Genomic DNA, 18,399 nt, shown 5'->3' with positions numbered 1-18,399 from the left:
AAGTCTGTATCGCAGTATTTTTCATTCAGTAGGGATAAATGAATTGTAAGCAGCTCGTGACCCTTAGAGTTTACGGTCTTTCATTACGCATGTGGAAAGTCAACCTCGACGAGCGACAGCAGTCCACCATTCGTCCGTCACGGTCCATCACCTACTTGTAAACGCGCCCATGTGTGTGTGTGTGTGTGTGTGTGTGTGTAAACAGTGAAGTGCATTGCTTGGGATCAGGGAGGAGGGATCACAAACATGTAAAAGAAAATAAATGTTTATTGAAATGGAAAAGTGTCAAGATTTATTTTACACACCACTGAATGGTCAAAAACAACAACATTTGAGTAAAAATATTCACTTTCTTAAAGTGCCGAGTGTTAAATGAGAACATGAATGGAGCATGATTGAATTCCACCCCCCCCCAGGCATGATGGCTTGTTTAGCGGAATAAAACCGTATGCTACATGCTACATGCTAGCCCGGATAGATTAGTTTGCCTAAGAAAGTGCAATAAGTGGAAACTATTTCAGTCTCCTTGGAGCTCATTTGAACTAATTAACTTTCTGCACCTTGTTGTTAAGCACAACCACGTCGGCCATTCACACCGTTCTCGGCTCAGGTGAAGCGAAAACGCCTTTCAGCGAGCGAGCCGATGGACGCGTCCAAAACGAGGTGCTCGTTGAAACGGAGCGAGCGAGCGGTCGGGTCAGAGCCTGAAGAAGCTGGTGAGCTTCCCCTGTCCGGCGATCAGCTTCTCCTTCTTCTTCTTCTTCTTCCTACTCGGGGCCTTGGCGACCTTCTCGCCGGGCGCCACGAGCGCCCTCTTCCCCGGAGGCTCGTTCTCCGAGCCGCCGCCGCCGCGCCGCTCGGACTCCGCCTGCTTCCTCTTGCTGCCCCGCCGCTGCCCCCGGGGGGCGGCTTCGTCCGCGCCGCCGCTTCTGATGTTTCCGCTTCTCGGCTGCACGCCGCCGGGGGGCGGAGGGGGGCCCCGACTCTGGCGCTCGGCGGGAGACTCGGCTGGAGGGAGATTGAAACAAAGCAAACGCCAAATGGGGGGGGGCAACCAGGTGGCGAAGTGGCTGACGTCAGCTGCCACTCAAAGCCGGCCGTGTTTGTTCTACGAAGCCAAAACAGTCGTCATGTGACCCGACGGCGCGCCTTTAACCAAGTGTGTACCTTCGGGCGTCGCCTTCACGTCAGGGCGACACTCTTCCTCCGGAGATGGGGGGGTCAGGTGCTTGGGGGCGGGGTGAACGCAGGTAGGCACCTGGCTGCCGCTGGGGAACTCCAGCACGCGGCTCAGTGGCATCTCGTCGTCTTTGTACGTGCAGGCAAACTGGGATCGAATTCCTCTCTCTTTGGCCTGGGATGAACGGGGTGGGGGGAGGGGGGGGGGGAGGGGGGGGGAGTTACTCTTTTCAATTGTACATTCTTCTGACCAGAAGAAGCAGTTATTAATATTTCAATAAGGAACAAGAGGTAAATGTACACATTCATTTGTTTGGTAAAGCAACATTCAAAGAGGGGGATCAAAGCCTAGGTGCTTTACAAAAGCATTCTTTAAAGAGCACCTAAAACAATAGCAACCCAATGAACTGGGCACACTTCAATAATACGCCCCCCCCCCCCCCCCCCTCCGAGTGCATGCTAATAAAACTCATTCGAGACTCCTGTGAAGCAGCGGGAGGGAACTGATGAGTGAACACAGCCAAACTGTGACTGACGGCCAACGTCTGGTCCAATTACCACAGGTGGGGGCGGGACATGGCACAGCGGGGTCAGGCCCTCGACCCCACCTCCTCCTCCCCCGAAGACGGCTGTCCCGAAATAACCTCGGCACACCGCCTGAACCCTGGAGAACACCTGACCCAGACATTCCTGAGGGTAATTCCAAAAGCAGGTGCGAGCAATTTCTAGATGAAAGCCGGGGGGGGGGGGGGGCAGATACCATCTCCACCCGGTAGACCCCGCGCCGCCGGTCAGCTGACGTCTGCTCGCAAGATGCCAAAGAAGAGTCGTTTTCGGGGGGGGGCAAAAGATCCTGGAAACGTCCCAGAAGTAGAAACTGAAATCAGTGCACCTCTGCGTGTCGGGAGGCGTCTGGGATGAAGACAACAGGAAACAATAACCTTTCAAGCGCCCCCCCCCCCTCCCCCCTCCCTACTCTCGCCAGTCGAATTACGCGTCCGATCTGGCGTCTTCAAAGTGCAATTGATGCAGAGAGCTTCCGCTCGCCGGGTTCAGGAAGCGGTGAGCTGCCCAGGGACCATTACGCCGCACTCAAAAAAAACAGGAAGGCGGCCAGATTGCGGGGAGCTGGAAGTGACATCTGCTCACGCAATCAAATAAAACCGGGAGCCACTCCACAAAATGTGTTTAGCATACGTGTTCGAGACAAAAAGAAAAAAGGAGTTCACACGCCCCCCCCCCCCCTCGATAAAAAGAGAAGTCCGGTCCTGCAAACCAGAAGCTCGTCTCCTCGGTGGGCTTTTTTTTGTTCAAAAGCCGGCCGTGTTGCATTTTAAATACTAATGTCTACAAGTAGCATCAGGAAACTGTTATTGAGAGTCAAAGTACTCTCAGAAATAATTATTCCCCAGTGCCTACATTACCCACAATGCAACACTAATGTTCCCACATTGGGTCAATACTAAAGGTGTCTTGTGCTAGTGGTTGTTTTGCGAGTCATATCGGTATTTGTACTTATTTCCAAACTACGTGGACCTTTCAGCATCAAGCCTCGTCGGCCTCATGCAGCGTTGTGCAAAAGGTTCCCTTCTTTAAATACCTGCGTGACCAAGATGCATCTGTGCTCTCTGGTGGACAAACTTTGTAATATCAAAAGCATTTCTTAATTACCTGAAACCCAATTTGCCAGTTTTGTCATTGTTCCGTTTAGTACGCATTTCGGTCAAAATTTAAAAACTAGGGCTGTCAAAAATAGCGCGTTAACGGCGTTAATTAGCTGTTTGTTGTTAATTACGTCAATTTTTTTGACGCATTTCACGCATGCGCAATGTGACAAATTATTCAGGTCAGTAAAGTGCCTCTTCCTCTAGGGAATGCACTTCATCCTATACAACACATTACTGCCACCTGCAGGCATATGTCACGCCGTCAGGTTCAGCAAGTCGTTTGCGCCAGAGACCCGCACCCCCCCCCCCCCCCCCCCCCACCCTCGTTCTCGCGCAGCAGAACAGAGAAAAACAAAAGCTCCGCCCAGCAGAGGTTTGCTAAGAAAAAAAAAAGAGCAGCGCTGAGGTAAAGGAAAGACCATCGGAGAGACCGTAATACTGTTCTGAAACATGCGGAGGAAGAGAAGCCAATGCGATCTAAATCCTCCCAGGTATGGGAATATTTCACACTGAAATGGGGGGTGCTAGCGGATTTCTTTGCAGCGCCAGTCGGCGGGTGGTGCAGCAATATTGTTGTTCGGGTGGAAATCGGGAAAAAGGTCGGTCCGGGAGATTTTCGGGAGGGGCTTTGAAACATCGGGAGGGTTGACATGTCTGGTCATGTCTGGTCATCGCAGCCCTCAGGAGCACAAACTCACAGCAGAGTGGGATAAACTGCAGAGGCTCAAGACCCTTCTAGAGCCATGCAGTCTGTAACTGATCATAATAACATTGCTTTGATTATTTTCTGAAATGAATTAAAAAATCAAATATCAATAACATGTATTTATGTAAAAAATAATAATAATGATAATTATGTATCTGTGTCCTGTTATTTATCTTTAGTATGCATTTCAGAAAGAAAAAATGGTTAGGATTCAGGTGTGATTAATCATGATTAATCCACTGAAAATTCTAATTAATTTGATTAAAATTTTTAATCATTTGACAGCCCTATTAAAAACACAATCTAAGGGCATTGTATGCGATTGTTTCCTCTACCAAGACGGTTAACATTTCAGGTGGGTCTGTGGGCCGAGGAAGGCCCGATTAGATTGTGGAGCCGATCCAAATCCATTGGTGGATTATTCCTGGCTGAGAGCACGCGTGTAAAGTAGCATGAAAAAGGAAATAATCAAGCTGTAGTACCTTAAATGGTACTTAAGTAAATGTTCCACCGCAGAGTGTCTGTCGTGATAAAGTCAAGAATCATAATTAATCCATTTTACACCAGAAAAGTCATCAGACTCATCGGCAACGAAAGCCGTTTGATCGCAACGCGACAAAGCAGCCAGGGGGGGGAAGGAAACATCGGCATCAGATACGCACACTAAGCAAATGGAGCCGAGAACTTATCATTAGGACCGGTTAATGGTCAGAAACCCCCCCCCCCACCGGAGAGGTCGTTTTATGCCGTGGATTCGAAGCCCCGCGCGGCCTCAAACCGACGCGCAGAGCTGAAACCCAGCTGTGCACACGGGACCCGTGGAAGTCCGTTTAGATGTGAGCTTCAGCTAAGCAAACAAATAACATAATACCAGGGAGAAATTACAGGATGTAAAGGCATTATTTTCACTGTTTGTACATGTGATTCAATTTGAAGGAACTGGTGGTTTGGACATCGGGGCGAACGGGGGGGGGGGGGGGGGCCCACGTTACCTTGGGTTTGAGCAGGTCCAGTCGGCTCTGCACGCGGCTCTTCAGAGGTTCTGGAGAGCGTCCAGTAGACACTTCGGGGGATCTGCGAGGACGAAGGCGAGAGGGAGTTGGGAGAGCGGTCGACTCCCTTTTATTGCTTCTTCGCCACACGCATCGAGAGCCGATGTGCTGATGGGATACCAGCCATTCAAGGTCATGCAACCCCCTCCCCCCCCCACCCCCCGACATAGCATGGGCTACCCCGAACACAGCCAGTGGCTGTTTCTTCTGAAAATGTTATTATTGTTTGACCAGAGAACTTCTTCCAATGTGGGGAGGGAGGATTTTCCTCCATATGGTTTCAGTGGAGAGTCTCATGTCGGTCCAATTGCTGTTTTAGGGGCTTTTCCATTCTGACAGAATCCCAAAGTTGTGAAAGTAGTCAAATCCAACTCAAAAGGCCTGATTGTAAAATGTGGAGCTTTAATTTGCCATTGTTGTACTAAAACCCCTGAAGGATGGAACATATGTTGGTTTGATTTGAGACGATTAAAACTATTGCAAACGATTCATGGATCACCAACAATGTCATCTGGGGGGGGGGGGGGGGACCTGATAGATTTCCATCTCTCGAGCTGCTGGTTGCAAAAAGAAGTCTACGAGATGATGACTCTCGCTTCATTTACACCTGAGCTCAGCACACCATTAAGCAGGGTATGCTTTGGGGGCGGGGCTAACCCCCTGATTGACGGGTCACTACGGGAGCCTCGCTCCCCCACAAAACACCACCACCTCGGGTGGTCGGCGCCCACCTGTAGAGGGCGAGGACGCAGGTCCCCTCGGCCCCGCCGAGGACGGGCTGGTCCTCCGACAGCAGGTCCGCCTTGTTCCGACGCGGCGGCGCTAGCGCCTCCTCGTCCAGCAGCGCCATCAGCACCTTCACGGTGTCCCGCCCTCCGTACGCGGTGCAGTGGTTGACCGCGTAGGCCTTTGGCTGCAGAGCAACGCAACAACAACAACGACAACAACAACAAGGCCGCTGTCAGAGGGTGAAGTGGGTTTTTTTTGCAAGGGCGTGGCAGGGGAGAGCGGCGGCCATGCGTTACCCTGGCGGGGCTGACGCCCGACCCGCCGCCGGCAGCCGTCCGTTCCTGCAGCCGGTGGAGGAGGCAGATCCTCTCCTTCAGCTGCTCGGCCGTCTCCTCGGCGGCGACGCGCACGCCGTCCTCGCCGCCGCGTCCCTTCACCAGCGCCGCCCTGATGGCCGTCACCAGGCGGGCGCCACACGCGCTGAAAAAGGAAGCACAAACGACAGTCGCACACAGACACACACACACACACACACACACGCACGGGGGGGGGAATCGTGCCCTAGAGACGAGAAGAAGAAGAAAAAAAAGCTGCCTCTTCTGCAGAACCCACGTTGTGCTTTTTCATCTGGTTGGAATTAAAAGTTTAAGAGTTCAGCCAATATTTGCCAACATGAAAAACCTCTCTCCTAAAAGGGAAAACGCGTAAAGGCCAGGCCTCTCTGTCTGAATGCCTTCAAAAGATATACTGCGACCTCACTTTCAATTAATTGGACCCTGACTTTAAAAGGGCTCAGAGTAACTTTTTCGGCGTTAACATCCAGTTGAGCTTTATTTCACTATAACGCAGCGTTGCCAATGTTAACAGTTATGGAGCAGAAAACGTTCTCCAAATCCCTGTTAAAGTAGCCCCGGGCACCGCCGCCACGCAGACAAAGCGCCACGATTTACCTCTTTTATGGTTTTGGGAGGGGGGGGGGCGGGGGGGGGGTCGACTTGCACACAGTTGAAAAAAAAACAAAAAACAAAAAAAAAGACAACAGCCAAAAATCATAGCAAAACATCACTCCCATAAGTCAGAGCTGCAGTAAAGCGTGCTGGAGGAGATGGCAGCGAGGTGGGAGGGGTGGTGGTCCTGCCCTGACCCCGGCTCTGAGGTGAGCGGCTCAGTAACGGAATCATTTGGGAGAGAGGAGAAAGAAAAAAAAAAAACAGATGTTCGTTGAACAAGAGGCCCTGAACCCTTCGCAGAAGGTGTTTGTGTGAGGAAATACAGTACTCCGCCGAGAGCGCGAGAAAGGACGCGAACCCAAAACCCACCACCACCCCCACCCTTCCAGAGAGCAGCGGAGGCCCGAATCCACACGTAAATAAATAGATAAATAAATAGAAAAGCTTCATCCTCACATGACCGGTTACATCATCCCCGAAAGCCGCTTCTGTTGTGGCGCCAAGTGCTCTGGCGTTTGACATAAAAAGGCGTGGGGAATGATCTGTGCAGCTCAGGGTCCGATGATAATTCATCGGAAGGGGGAACAAGACGGGCTTTGATGTGGCAGAGACAAACACGCTCCAGCAATCCAAAAAAAAAAAAAAAAAGGAGGGAGGGAGGGAAACTAGGGGCCAGCAGCGGGGGAGACAGGTGCATTTTTAGGATCACAGGTGGGATTCCACTGCACACAGAGCTCATGAAGATTACACTCTGTTCCCCCCCCCTTCGTCAGATCAGGAGCGAAAGGAAAGGACTGCGATAAAAGTCGGCCCGCTTTGCGCACCTCGGGTCGGGAACCTCTCCCAGCACGTCCTGCAGGCTGTCCAGGAACTGGACGAAGTCCGACAGGCCTTTGACGTGTCTCCTCAGCGGGTCGGACCCGGCTGGAGCGTAGCCCTTCCCTCCCAGCTGCACGGCCCTCACGAAAGACGTCGCGGCCTGCGAAAGCACGAGAGAGAGAGAGAGAGAGAGAGAGAGGATTGCTCCAGACTGTCGCAGGTGGGGGGGGGGGGGGGGGGTGGGAGGCGTTAGGGAAGGTGTTTCTCACCAGGAACAGAGAGGTGTCGGCGTCGCGAGCGGCGTGCTTCAGGTCGGTGAACGCCTGGCGGCCGAGAGCGCGGGCGGGGACGTCGAGGGTCAGCGCGGCGGCCATGTCGCTCCTGGCGTTCACCAGCAGGTTCAGATAGGAGCAGAAAACCCGCCGCACCGCCACCGTCACCTGAAAGCCAATGGGACGGGTTGGAGGCGTAGTCACGGCAACGCAAGGGAACAAAACTTGGGAAATTTAGGAAAAGTGCTCAGTTGTTTTTATAAAAACTACCAAAAGTAAAACTCCTAAAAATAACCGCTAATAAACTCCAAAAATAAGATCCCTCTGGCTAGAAATGCAGCAGCAAGCTTCTACGAAAAAAAAAGAAAAAAAAACCCTCATAAATTTACAAGTGACAGAAGAGTAAAGCGAAAAGACTCCGAAACAGAAGCACTTGTCCGGCCCCACATTGTGTTGTTTCAAACATCTGCCCGGTAATTGAATTCAAACCGCGCTCTTAAATCCAAGCGATATGATATAGAGTTCCCGTCAATACGAGCGAGGTGGATTCCGGAGAGATATTAAATAAACGCAAGGCTGGGAAAGTAGACGCATGGATTGTTGCCAGAAGGAGAGAAAAGCATTTCATTTTCCTGCAAGAAAAACTGGGGCAAAGTGGAAAAACAGGGTTTCTCACAGTGGTTTACGACGAAAGTTGCACCTTTTTTTTTATTTATTGGTATGTGAAAGCCGGACTGCGCCTACCTGCGAGCTGCAGGGTCCGCTTTTACGAGACGGAGTGGACGGGACCGAAGAGTCCGGTAACTCGGAGACATCCGCGTTTCCCAGTAAGAACTCGAACAGCTGGATCTTTTGGGCAAAAGAAGCAAACGGGTGATTAAGAATACAAAACCGACTGGCCTCATCTCTTACTCGGGCCGCCAATCAGGCAATCAGTGCGACGACATTCCCCCGGGGGGGGGGGGGGCTCCTGCTCACCGGGCTCACAGGTTCCCCCGGGTCCCCAGAGTCCCCTGGTCTCAGCTGTTTGTACATGGCGAGGACATCAACCAGGTCCACGGCGTTGGAGCGCTTCAGGGAGGACTCGTAAGCCTCCCGGATGAGATCATAGCTCTCCAAGCGCGCAACGTCGGGGGGTTGCAGGTGAAGTTTGTCCAGCAGTAAGTGCTTCCAGGCCACCAGGACGTCGCTCAGGGCCACTTTGAAGTCTCCGGCGCGCTGCCAACGGGACGGAGAGAGAGCGGTGAAACTGCAGCAGCCACAATTACCGACGGCCTGGAACCAATCAGCCCAAGAGCAGGAAAGACCTTCCACAACAACGGGGCCACCGGCGGCTTCGGCCCCCGGAAACTCTGCGGTAATGTCGTCAGTCACGGACGACGTGATGACAGTCGGCCTGATGGTTCAATTGAATTATGCCACGATGACGATGATCTGAACTGTGCTTGTGCCGCTTTTTTTCTGTTGGGGGGGGGGGGGGGGGGGTTGCTGGATTACTTAAAGCCTGGAAAATAACCAAACTGTTCAATTACTCTTCCATTGGAAGTATTTTTAACTTTGGGGCCTTAACTCCAAACAGAGATGCCTCACGAAGCTCAATGCTGGGAGATCTTCCATGAGGAGGCACGCGTCAGGGTCTCTCTGCGTACAGATGAATGCACTTGCAGTTTTGGTTGACCATGTGGGTAATTATTGAACTGTGAATGCACGGTTACCTGCTTGCGAACTTCAGCCATGGCGAGCTGCAGTAACATCAGCATGCCATCCGCGCCATGAATGGTGGTCCTCTCAGAGTGTAAAACCCTGTGGCACTCACGCCTGAAGACTTTAACCATCAGCTTGAGACCATCTCCCAACGCCTCCATTTTACACTGAAAGTAAAGTTAATTAAAATGTGTGAAAACCTTTTCTCTTTTCTTGTCTCAATAAACCAGCTCCTATTGCACACAAATACGAAAACTGAAAAATTGCACCTTTTAAACGTGCAACTAATTTCTTAATACATTAAGGAAAGGAAGAGCCGTCCATTTTCATCGAAAGGAAAACCTTAAAAATCATTGGCTTTAACTCCACAAAATAAATGATCACAGTGTGTTTCCGTGTCAGGGCTGACGGATAATAATACTACTACTAATAATAATAATATATCAAGTTAAAACATTATTAATTCAAGGATGGAAACCTCTACCGTTGAAAGAGTCTCCGGGTACACACGTCCACGACAAAAGGCTGTTGTTTTGAATTTTTAAACTGCCTATGACGTTTACAGCCTCCGGCCAATCAGCTTTTAATACGAAACAATCGGAGAGGTTCACTACAGGAGTTTTTCTCTACTGCAGTAACATTTTCATTGTTTCTTAACAAAAGTCTGCAAAATATGTTTTTGTGCGGAAAATGATTTTAATATCATCAATATGCCAATAGGTCGGCTGGTTGGTGTAGATTTTATAATTTGCATTGCCCCAAATCCCCCTTGACGTTTGTCCTCAATGGTACAGTCCATGACGTATCCGGAAACAGCGTGAAAACAACCCGAACGCGCGCACCGTTTGATTCGAGGAAATTCTTTATTAAAATAAAGTGATAAAGTATTTCCGTCATTACTGTGATTTGACTCGGAGTAGGGTCCCATAACCCAGAGGTCAGTATTACGCCCTTTATGAGAGCGTTAAAGTTCTAAAAACGGCCAATATAAATCTTATTTTGGCTAACGTTAATAGCTAGCTAGCACTGCACATCACGTTGCATCTCTTTGACCGGAGACACACTCAGCGTTATGTCTATTATTTGTGTTATACACACACACCCAATATTACTCAGAGACAACTAACGTTGACCTTAATGTGATCTACTAACTTCAGACTGACGACCCTGTGTGAATCACTGTTCTCACAGGACTCCCAACAGCATGCAGGAGGACTCCAGCCGCAGTCCCAGTTACACTGTGACATGCGAGGACTACGTTCACGTGGTCGAGTTCAGTCCCTTCAGCAGCGGCTCCCCTGCCTCTCTGCTGGCCTACGGGGGAAACCAGTATGTGGTGGTGGGCACCTGCCTATTCCAGGTGAGAGCCGTCGCCTCACCTGCTGGGCCCTGTAACCGTAAGGTTTTCTGAATGTGAACTTGTTCCCCGCAGGAGGAGGATATGGAGATAGAAGGAGTGGAATTCAATGTACTTCGAGCTTTCCATCACGACTTGCGTGTTGACGCTCTGGCCTGGAGCCCAGAGTCCCGGCTGGACCGGATACCCACACTCAGGTGCTGCGTCTTTGTTTCAGACACCTTTTTTTTGTTTTGTTGGTGTGATGATATGTGCGTTTCATGTGAGCTGCTGCAGGACGGTGTGGTGAGTTCCCGTGAAGCCTCACGGCTTTATAGGGGACTCCGGCTCCACACATTATTATTCTGCTCCATCACCCAGCCCCCCCGGATCCAGCGGCATTGCCCCACCCAGGGGAGGAAAACGCACCGCGATGCACTTAAATCTCCGGTTGACATCCAGGGAGTCAGACTAGTCTGCAGTATGTTTGGATGTCCTTTGTGCATAGATTGAGTCGGCATCAAAATGTCACTGTGAAATATGCCGATGAGTCCAGAATGTCACATTATACAAAACTGGTCACTATTTGCCGTAAAAGACAAACGACCAAAGGGCACTACACAGTTTAGTCCATGGTGCTCCAAAAACAAGGAAAGTTTAGAAAGTTTAGAAAAATATAATGTAAAGGAAAAACATTGAATTAAAAAAGTTGTGCCATTAAAGATGCTGAATTTGACAGCGTCTGTACGGGAGCTAACCCTAACCCCCCCCCCCCCAAAACCAAAGACCTTCCGTTCTATGGTCACTACCCTCTCCCAGCTGAGGCGTGCATGTGAAGTGGTGCTGACATATTTGCTGAGTCATTAATCAATTTAAGTGAGGATGTTATTAGCACACGTGGCTGCTTTTAATGCAAGATATGTTTATGGTGTGTGTGTGTGTGTGTGTGTGACGTACTTTGCTTCAGAAGTCAGAACCCCATCTGTGCCTTTTTTCTTCTTTTTTTTTTTTTTCAAACACGGCTGTAATGAATATTCACAAACACTCTCCTGTTGACCAGAACAAGAGGCGGTTGTAGCGAAAGCGCAGCAGCGGCCCCGCTGTGTGAAAGCACTCAGCGCCGCCTCTCGCCGTCCCGCTGCGGCTGCCAGGATGTGAGCAAAGTTATTTCAGGTGGCCTCGGACAGGAGGGAAGTGGCCCGAGCGCAGATTGTTAGAAAGTTTCCTCCTAATTGGAACGTCTACTGGGTACCACGGTGCCCCCCCCCCCCCCCCCCCTCTGCCCCCCTCCCCCCCCAGAGGTGTTCAGGCTTTCTGTAATTGAAAAGGAAAAGCAGCGATAATTCCCGGCCTTCTGCGGTTCACTCCACAGGGCCCCCGAGCCAGCGCTGTGACGTGCGCACATGTTATTGCGCTGATGACTGCCCACTCGGGTTCCATCCCTCCCTTGGATCTGCACGTAGCCGTGCCTTCCAGGAAAAGTACAGCGTTCTCACGGGCGGAGGGGCCCAGAGAGAGAGAGAGAGAGAGACGAGGGAAAGTGAGGATGGGTGGGGAGGAGGGGGCTGCTCTGCTCTGCTCCCATCCACCACAGCGGCTTGCAATGGGAGGATGGGAAGAATAATGAATCCTGCAAAGACCGGACTCGCCGCACATCACAGCTAACGTTCACCGATGCGCAGACTTGTCTTCACTGTCAGAACAACAGAACGCGTCATTTCAGAATTGACTGTTTAAGTTACAGTGGTATGCAAAGTGATCTAATGAATCCGGTGGAGCCATTGTGCACTACATGAACAAAAGTTCTACAAAGACGAGACGTTTACCCCATCAGAAGCGACGGCATTATTTTTATTGAGTTAAATTTGAGCTTCACGTTGTGTCAATAGAGAATCGGACCAATCAAAACCCTTTTTCGGGTAGATTTGCAGTATTCTCCTCGAGGAAGCCAGCAGCTAAAAAGGGAAATTAATTAACATTGTGTGCAGCATCCTTGCTAATCGAAGGGCTCTACAACAACAACAAAGCTGTGATTCTCTGGTGTTTCACTCTCTTCACAGAGACCTTTACCGCCTTTTTTAAATTTAAAGTCGAACAAGCAAAAATTGAAAAAAAATTGTTTACGGCTTCACTCCAAAGTACAACCCTAATGCGCAGCGTTAGAAGGCCGGTCCTAATATAATCTCATCCAGTGTAGCAGCAACACCCCGAAGCACGTTATGGGTGTTTGTTGTGACCTCAGCCCAACTCCATCTGTGCCTGAGACCCAAGACGCGTGAGCCGCTGTCTGTTTATTCTGCTGATAAGTGACTCGGTGTGATTGTGTGAGCAATTGCAGCCGCCAGTGTGTGTGTGTCCTGCAGCTGATTAGAGGGGAGAGACCCGCCGAATGGCGTGAGGGGATCTTGTTTGTTTATCTAAGCGCGCAATTAGAATCTCCCCCGGCAGCGCCTCTACTGATCACAACCCACACACACACACACACACTGTAACGCCCTAATCTTTAGGTGTCCGTCCTGGCGAAAAGAAGTGTTGTCTGTCGCTGGTTCTGCTCGGTTTGACTCTGTTTTGATTGTCTCTCTATTGTTTATTTTGACATTCTCTCTCTCTCTCTCTTTGCAGATTTTGCACCGCTGCGGCCGACAGGAAGCTACGTCTGCTGACTTCTGATCTCCAGGATAGGCATGAAGTCAAGGTACGGCAACATCTGGAGCACATCGGGCAGAAATTGCGCTTGTCGGCGGGCACCGAGCCTCCTCTTAGCTCTGACGTTTAGCACTTGGTGGGACAGGAAGCGTAGGCGCACACAACTCGCGGCGGGTAGAAAAACGGTCATTTAACAGTTCCGTGTTGATGGTTTGCTCATTTTGTCGTTTCCCAGGTGATGGAGGGTCACACCAGCTACATTAACCATTTGGTGTTCGAGCCCACGGAGGGGAAACAAATTGCTTCCGTCAGCGACGATCACACTTGCAGGTCCAGACTGTTTCCTTTCTGTGTGTGTGTGTGTGTGTGTGAGAGACTGTGTGTGTGTTCCCAGCTTCTGATTTTCAGTGCTGTTCTCTCTTAATGGTGCAGAAAGTCCTGACTGTGTTTCCACAGTGAAACACGATGCTAAACACAACATGCTGCGGTGTGACTTGTAGCTTTTCTCGCTAATTGGCTAAATGTGGAAATCCAATTAGTTGCAGAAAGATTTTCCAAAGTCCCCCCCCCCCTCCCCTCCCCCGCCTCAGCTGATGCTAGAGGAGGGAAAATGTGAAGAAAAACAGAGAAAAGCGGCAAATATTTATATTCAAGAAACTGCAACCAGAGCAAACGTGAAAAAGAGAATCCCTGAGGAAACCTGCACTTTAATCCAAAACTCCTCCTGGCTTTGCACATTTCACAAGCTCACAAACGGCATCCACAGCCGAGGAGGGGAGGGGAGGGGGGGGGGTGGGCACATCGGTGTCACCGGCCGCCCCCGTCCGCTCTCCCCTCGCCCCCCCCCCCCCCTGACTCCCAGCCAGAGAAAACAGCGGTGCGCTCCATCTGCTGAAAGATTTAAATTCTGTCATGTTGAGAAAATACGGGACGCGGGGAGGAAGCGCCGGGCGGAACGAGGGAAGGATCAAGTTAACGGGAGAGGACCGTCCGGTCGGCCCACACAGGCCGAGCGCCGATATGAGAGGAGGAAGCCGGGAGGGGGGAGGGGGGGGGGGGGGGGGGTGTTTGCCCGCATGTATATGCTCATGACCTCTCCATCGCTCTGTTGGCTTTGGCAGCCGAGCGTCTACTATAAGTTTGCTTAGCTGCGTCATCGCTGTCCCCCTGCAGCTGTGGGAACTCGGACGTTGCCAACGCGCAACCTGACGCTGCTGCGTCCGGGCGGGGGAGCCGGACGGAGGGGAGGGGGGGAGGGAGGGGGGAGGAGGAGGGGGAGCGCTCGGTTCACGGAGTCTGAGCGCCGGTCTGTGGGGAAATGTGCCACCTAGAGGTCGCAGGGGGGGGGGGGGGGGCACTCTGCAGGGTCCCGAGGGTCTTCTTGGGGTCGGGTGAGTTTGCGCGTGAACTCTGGACGGCGCTCACCTGCTGCTGCTGCGCCGTACGTGCTTCAAAGCAGCCGTGACCTGCGGGGCGTGTAAGGGACACGCAATGCAACAGCTTGATATCGCGGCTACGCCTTCGACCCGCCGAAACCCCCGCAGCCACATCAGAGGAGCTCCGGCCCTCCGTCAGCACGGAGTTGTAAACTCGATGCCGTTTTACACCGCTGGTTCTCAAAGGTCAACAGTTTCTCACACAGTGAAGTTGTCGACATCCACCTTGGTGTGTGCAGCTTTTACTTTACCATCAGTCTACGCTGTGTGTGTCAACTGTTTAGATGTTTAGGGACACCTTCCTCCTCCTTCAGCTGGGTGCCGGGTTTGAGGGAATATGTCACACGGGAGTCGGGGGCCCAACGTGCTGCACCGTTTCCTCACTTCGGGAACGTTATGCAGGACTTCAGATGCCCTTTTCACACCCCCCCCCCCCCCCCCCCCCCCCCGGTGTTATTGCTCGCGCGTGTTTTCGGGTGTTTCACCCCGTTTGGCGCAGGGTTTGTTTTTCTCCGTTTGAAGGGCACAGTGGTCGACCACAGTTTGGCCGTTTGGTGGTGTAGCAACTGAGCTCCGCTTGGCTAGTGGGCCGAAAGAATAGGGTTTAGTCCTTGTGGTCAGGGAGGGGGGAGGGGGGGGGGGGGTTCTTTTGTTGCCCCTCGGCCTCACTCGCTGGGGCTCCGTCCTGCTGCAGGGGAGATGAGGCAGGAAAGGTCGAGTGTTTACTGAGGTCTTCATCTGAGACGGGGGGGGGGGGGGGGCACACCCCGAGGACATCCACCTCCTCTCCAACAACCCACTGGACAAACAGTGAAGTTTGGGCTTCAGATGATGCTTTTCTGCATGACCTCATCAGTCAGCGCCTTCCCAAATGCTTTGTACTCCCAGAACCACTTGCAGGCCCGGGGTGGGGGGGTTCATTCTGACGTGGTTTCGCCGTGGATCCAGGTCTCGGGACCCTCAGCGCTCTCTCCCAGCTGAGCGGTTCGTCACGTCCTGGGTCGCGGGGGGTCTTCTTCGGCTTTGGGATCGTCTGCTGTCCGAGTGAAGTTCTGCTCGTCACCCTGTTTGCTGTCTCACTTTGACCCCCCGCTGCCCCCGCTGCCCCCTCTCAGTCTGACCCGCCCACGGCGAAACATCGGCTGTAACGTGAGTGGAGCGTAACGCCGACTCAGGCGAGGGTGACCCCCCCCCCCCCCCTCCCACCGCTCCCCCTGCTATCGTAGCTCAATGTAATGAGAGGCTGGCGTTCCTCCCTGAAAGGAGCACGGGTCTGTCTGTCTTCACAGCTCGGGGGGCCCGGGTCTGGGAAAAGGGCCCCTTTTTCCCTGGAAAAGCACAAAGAACCCGGCACGTCACTTTGGGCTCGGCGAGCAGGAGTTGGATCAATTAGGAGCGAACGTGACGTCGGACGAAAACATGGCGTCCGCCAACAAAAGAGCGCGCTGTTGAAAGGTTGAAGCTTGAATCTGTCAAAAAAAAAAAAAAAAGAAGAAATGAGGAAGCTTGTGAGCCTGCAGGTTCCGTTTCGCCGTCTTTGGGTCTCTGTTTCTAACCCGGCACCACGAAGACACGCGGTCTTCGGCTGTTACGTAACTCCGGAGGTTCAGATGCTTTTCCTTTAGAACCGCTCTAATACCTCTAAATCTTTTGTAGTTAATTAAGAACTGGTGCATTTAGTTTCCCAGGGGTTCACACATCGAATGAATCTTTCCCGATAACGTGAGAACTATCTTTTCTGCAAACAATTCTCACTTGGTTACACTTCTAAAAGTTTGCAAAACACCCGGAAAGCACCCTCATCAATGCGATTTAAACCCTCTTTTCCTCCCCCTCTGCAGGGTGTGGGACCTGGATGGAACGGAGAGCTGCACTCTCAGGCTTCGCTCTCCTGGCGTCGGTGTGTGCTGGCACCCGGAGGAAGCCCTTAAGGTGGGAGGGCTCCGTTTCAGATGCTCGGGTCAAACTCTGGAGCTTAGGGTTCATTACGGAGATCCATTGGTCTTTAAAATGTCAGAATGTCTTGGAAACTATAATATGTGATTTATAAAAACCGGTTCGCTTCGACCATTTATAGATGATCTGAGAAGACGGCGATTGTTAGCCGAAGTGTCTCGTTGTTATTTGAGGACCACCGAGCTGATTTGGCAGATCCAGAAGAGTCCTTAGCTCCTCCTCACCTCTGCGCACACTGGACGAGTTCCTGAACTGCATGCATGGGATAAAGCTCGCATGTTGAATTAGATGCACGTTAAAGACATAGAATTTGATTTGATCCCAAACAGCGGTTGCCGTAGGAACGCGTGCAAGCGTAGAATATGAATGAAGACGCGAGAATAAGAACATCAAGAAGGTGGCGGTCGCACCTCGGGCGTGCAGGCGTTAAAAAAAACGACCATAAACGTTGTCTCACACAGTTGATGGTGGCCGAGAAGAAGGGGACGATCCGCTTCTACGACCTTCTGACCCAGCAGGCCATCCTGTCGCTGGACTGCGGCCAGTCGCCGCTCCTGTCCGCCGACTGGTGCCTCACCAACACCATCAAAGTCGGCGCCGTGGCGGGAAACGACTGGCTCATCTGGGACATAACTCGCTCCAGGTAACGAGGATGATTGACGCGCGCCGTGCGTTGTTTTTTTTTTTTTTTTGGTAGACGAGTGAATGTGTTTTTAAACCTTCTTCTTCCTTTTTTTCTTCTTTTTTTTGCAGTTACCCACAAGAAAAAAGACCAGCCCACGCAGATAAAGCGCGGTTATTCAAGTAAGAAATGCGTCTCTCGAGGGGATCAGAGCTGAAGGTCACTGTGACCTCAGGAAACGCGTCTTTGGCATCAAGCGACCTCGAGGTTGCACAAATAATTCTGGCTGTATAAAAGTGGTGGAAAATGACTTTCACTTGATTTTATTACCTCCGTAAACAATGATAAGATGTGTCTATGGTCTCAATCGATCCTCACGATGCTCAGTCTGTGTTTTATGTTTCACAGCTTTAACCCTTTCACGCCGTGTTTTAAACTTTAAAAGTTAATTACAACGTTTCAGTTGTTCGTCGTCACTTCTGGTTCAAAGAAGCAAAGCAAAGCTGCCAAAATGACAAATGTATCACTTCTTTTTCTCCTTATTGGACTTTGCCAAAATTCATGTAAAAAAATAATTAATGTTTTTTTTTTACCAAGGAACACGTTTTAATTCTTCAGCGTGTTTTTATTTCCCCCCTCACATGGATTAGCATTTACTCTCAGCTGTTTTTAATGCACATAAACTACCAGTAAAAATGTCAAATACATTTTATTGCGCGTAGTTAAAACGTGTGATTTATGCGTCGCTCCCCTCCGCAGGTGGTCCCGGGCCAACGAAAACCTCTTCGCCACCACCGGATGTCCGGGCAAGATCTCCACTCAGCTACTGATCCACCACCTGGGACACCCGCAGGTGAGCAGGTCTATTCCCCCCCCCTTCCTTAACCCTCATCCCAACTGTTCTCCTCGGGTTCCCGCGTCTCACATCCATCCCGGTGTCGTTGCAGCCGGTGACGGTGGGATCAGCCGCGGTGGGATCGGGTCTCAGCTGGCACCGGACGCTCCCGCTGTGCGCCATCGGCGGCGACAGGAAGCTCAGCTTTTGGATGACCGAAATGTAGCCGCACCGTCGCCCCCGAGTGTGTTTCTGTCCCCGGGAATGTCCAATAAAAAAAAAAAATGCATTTTTGTCTGCTGAGTGTTCTCTGGCGTTTGTCGGGAGGTTCTGGTGCCCGCGGGTCCGCAGACAACCGGCCCGGCTGGTTGAGTTACATCAGGTCTCTGTCATGTGCTGCCAAGAAAGCTGCACTTGAGAGGAATGAACCCGGGCTGCAGCGCCAAGTCTGCGCTCCACCGGTCCACGCCATCATCATCATCATCATCGC

General features: G+C 51.5%; 2 protein-coding genes across 2 annotated transcripts; one reads left to right on the top strand and one right to left on the bottom strand.

The window, feature by feature from the left end:
• Positions 1-44: 44 nt before the first annotated feature.
• parpbp (PARP1 binding protein) lies at positions 45-9,815 on the bottom strand. The gene is made up of 11 exons (XM_037462195.2): positions 9,563-9,815; positions 9,090-9,245; positions 8,353-8,592; positions 8,119-8,223; positions 7,372-7,542; positions 7,108-7,262; positions 5,630-5,813; positions 5,336-5,517; positions 4,545-4,626; positions 1,168-1,354; positions 45-1,008 (listed from the first exon to the last, which is right to left on the bottom strand). The coding sequence occupies exons 2-11, from the start codon at positions 9,237-9,239 to the stop codon at positions 698-700; spliced, it is 1,767 nt and encodes a 588-aa protein (XP_037318092.2). The 5' UTR covers positions 9,240-9,245; positions 9,563-9,815; the 3' UTR covers positions 45-697.
• Positions 9,816-9,877: 62 nt separating this feature from the next.
• On the top strand, positions 9,878-18,194 carry nup37 (nucleoporin 37). The gene is made up of 10 exons (XM_037462197.2): positions 9,878-10,015; positions 10,270-10,438; positions 10,511-10,632; positions 13,037-13,109; positions 13,296-13,390; positions 16,338-16,428; positions 16,914-17,095; positions 17,206-17,256; positions 17,834-17,927; positions 18,022-18,194. Exons 2-10 carry the CDS (start codon positions 10,283-10,285, stop codon positions 18,133-18,135), a joined length of 978 nt encoding a protein of 325 aa, XP_037318094.1. The 5' UTR covers positions 9,878-10,015; positions 10,270-10,282; the 3' UTR covers positions 18,136-18,194.
• Positions 18,195-18,399: the final 205 nt, after the last annotated feature.

The sequence above is a fragment of the Pungitius pungitius genome, chromosome 2 (assembly GCF_949316345.1).
Source record: "Pungitius pungitius chromosome 2, fPunPun2.1, whole genome shotgun sequence".
Taxonomy (NCBI): Eukaryota; Metazoa; Chordata; class Actinopteri; order Perciformes; family Gasterosteidae; genus Pungitius; species Pungitius pungitius.
This window is presented reverse-complemented; position numbering and strand designations above follow the sequence as displayed.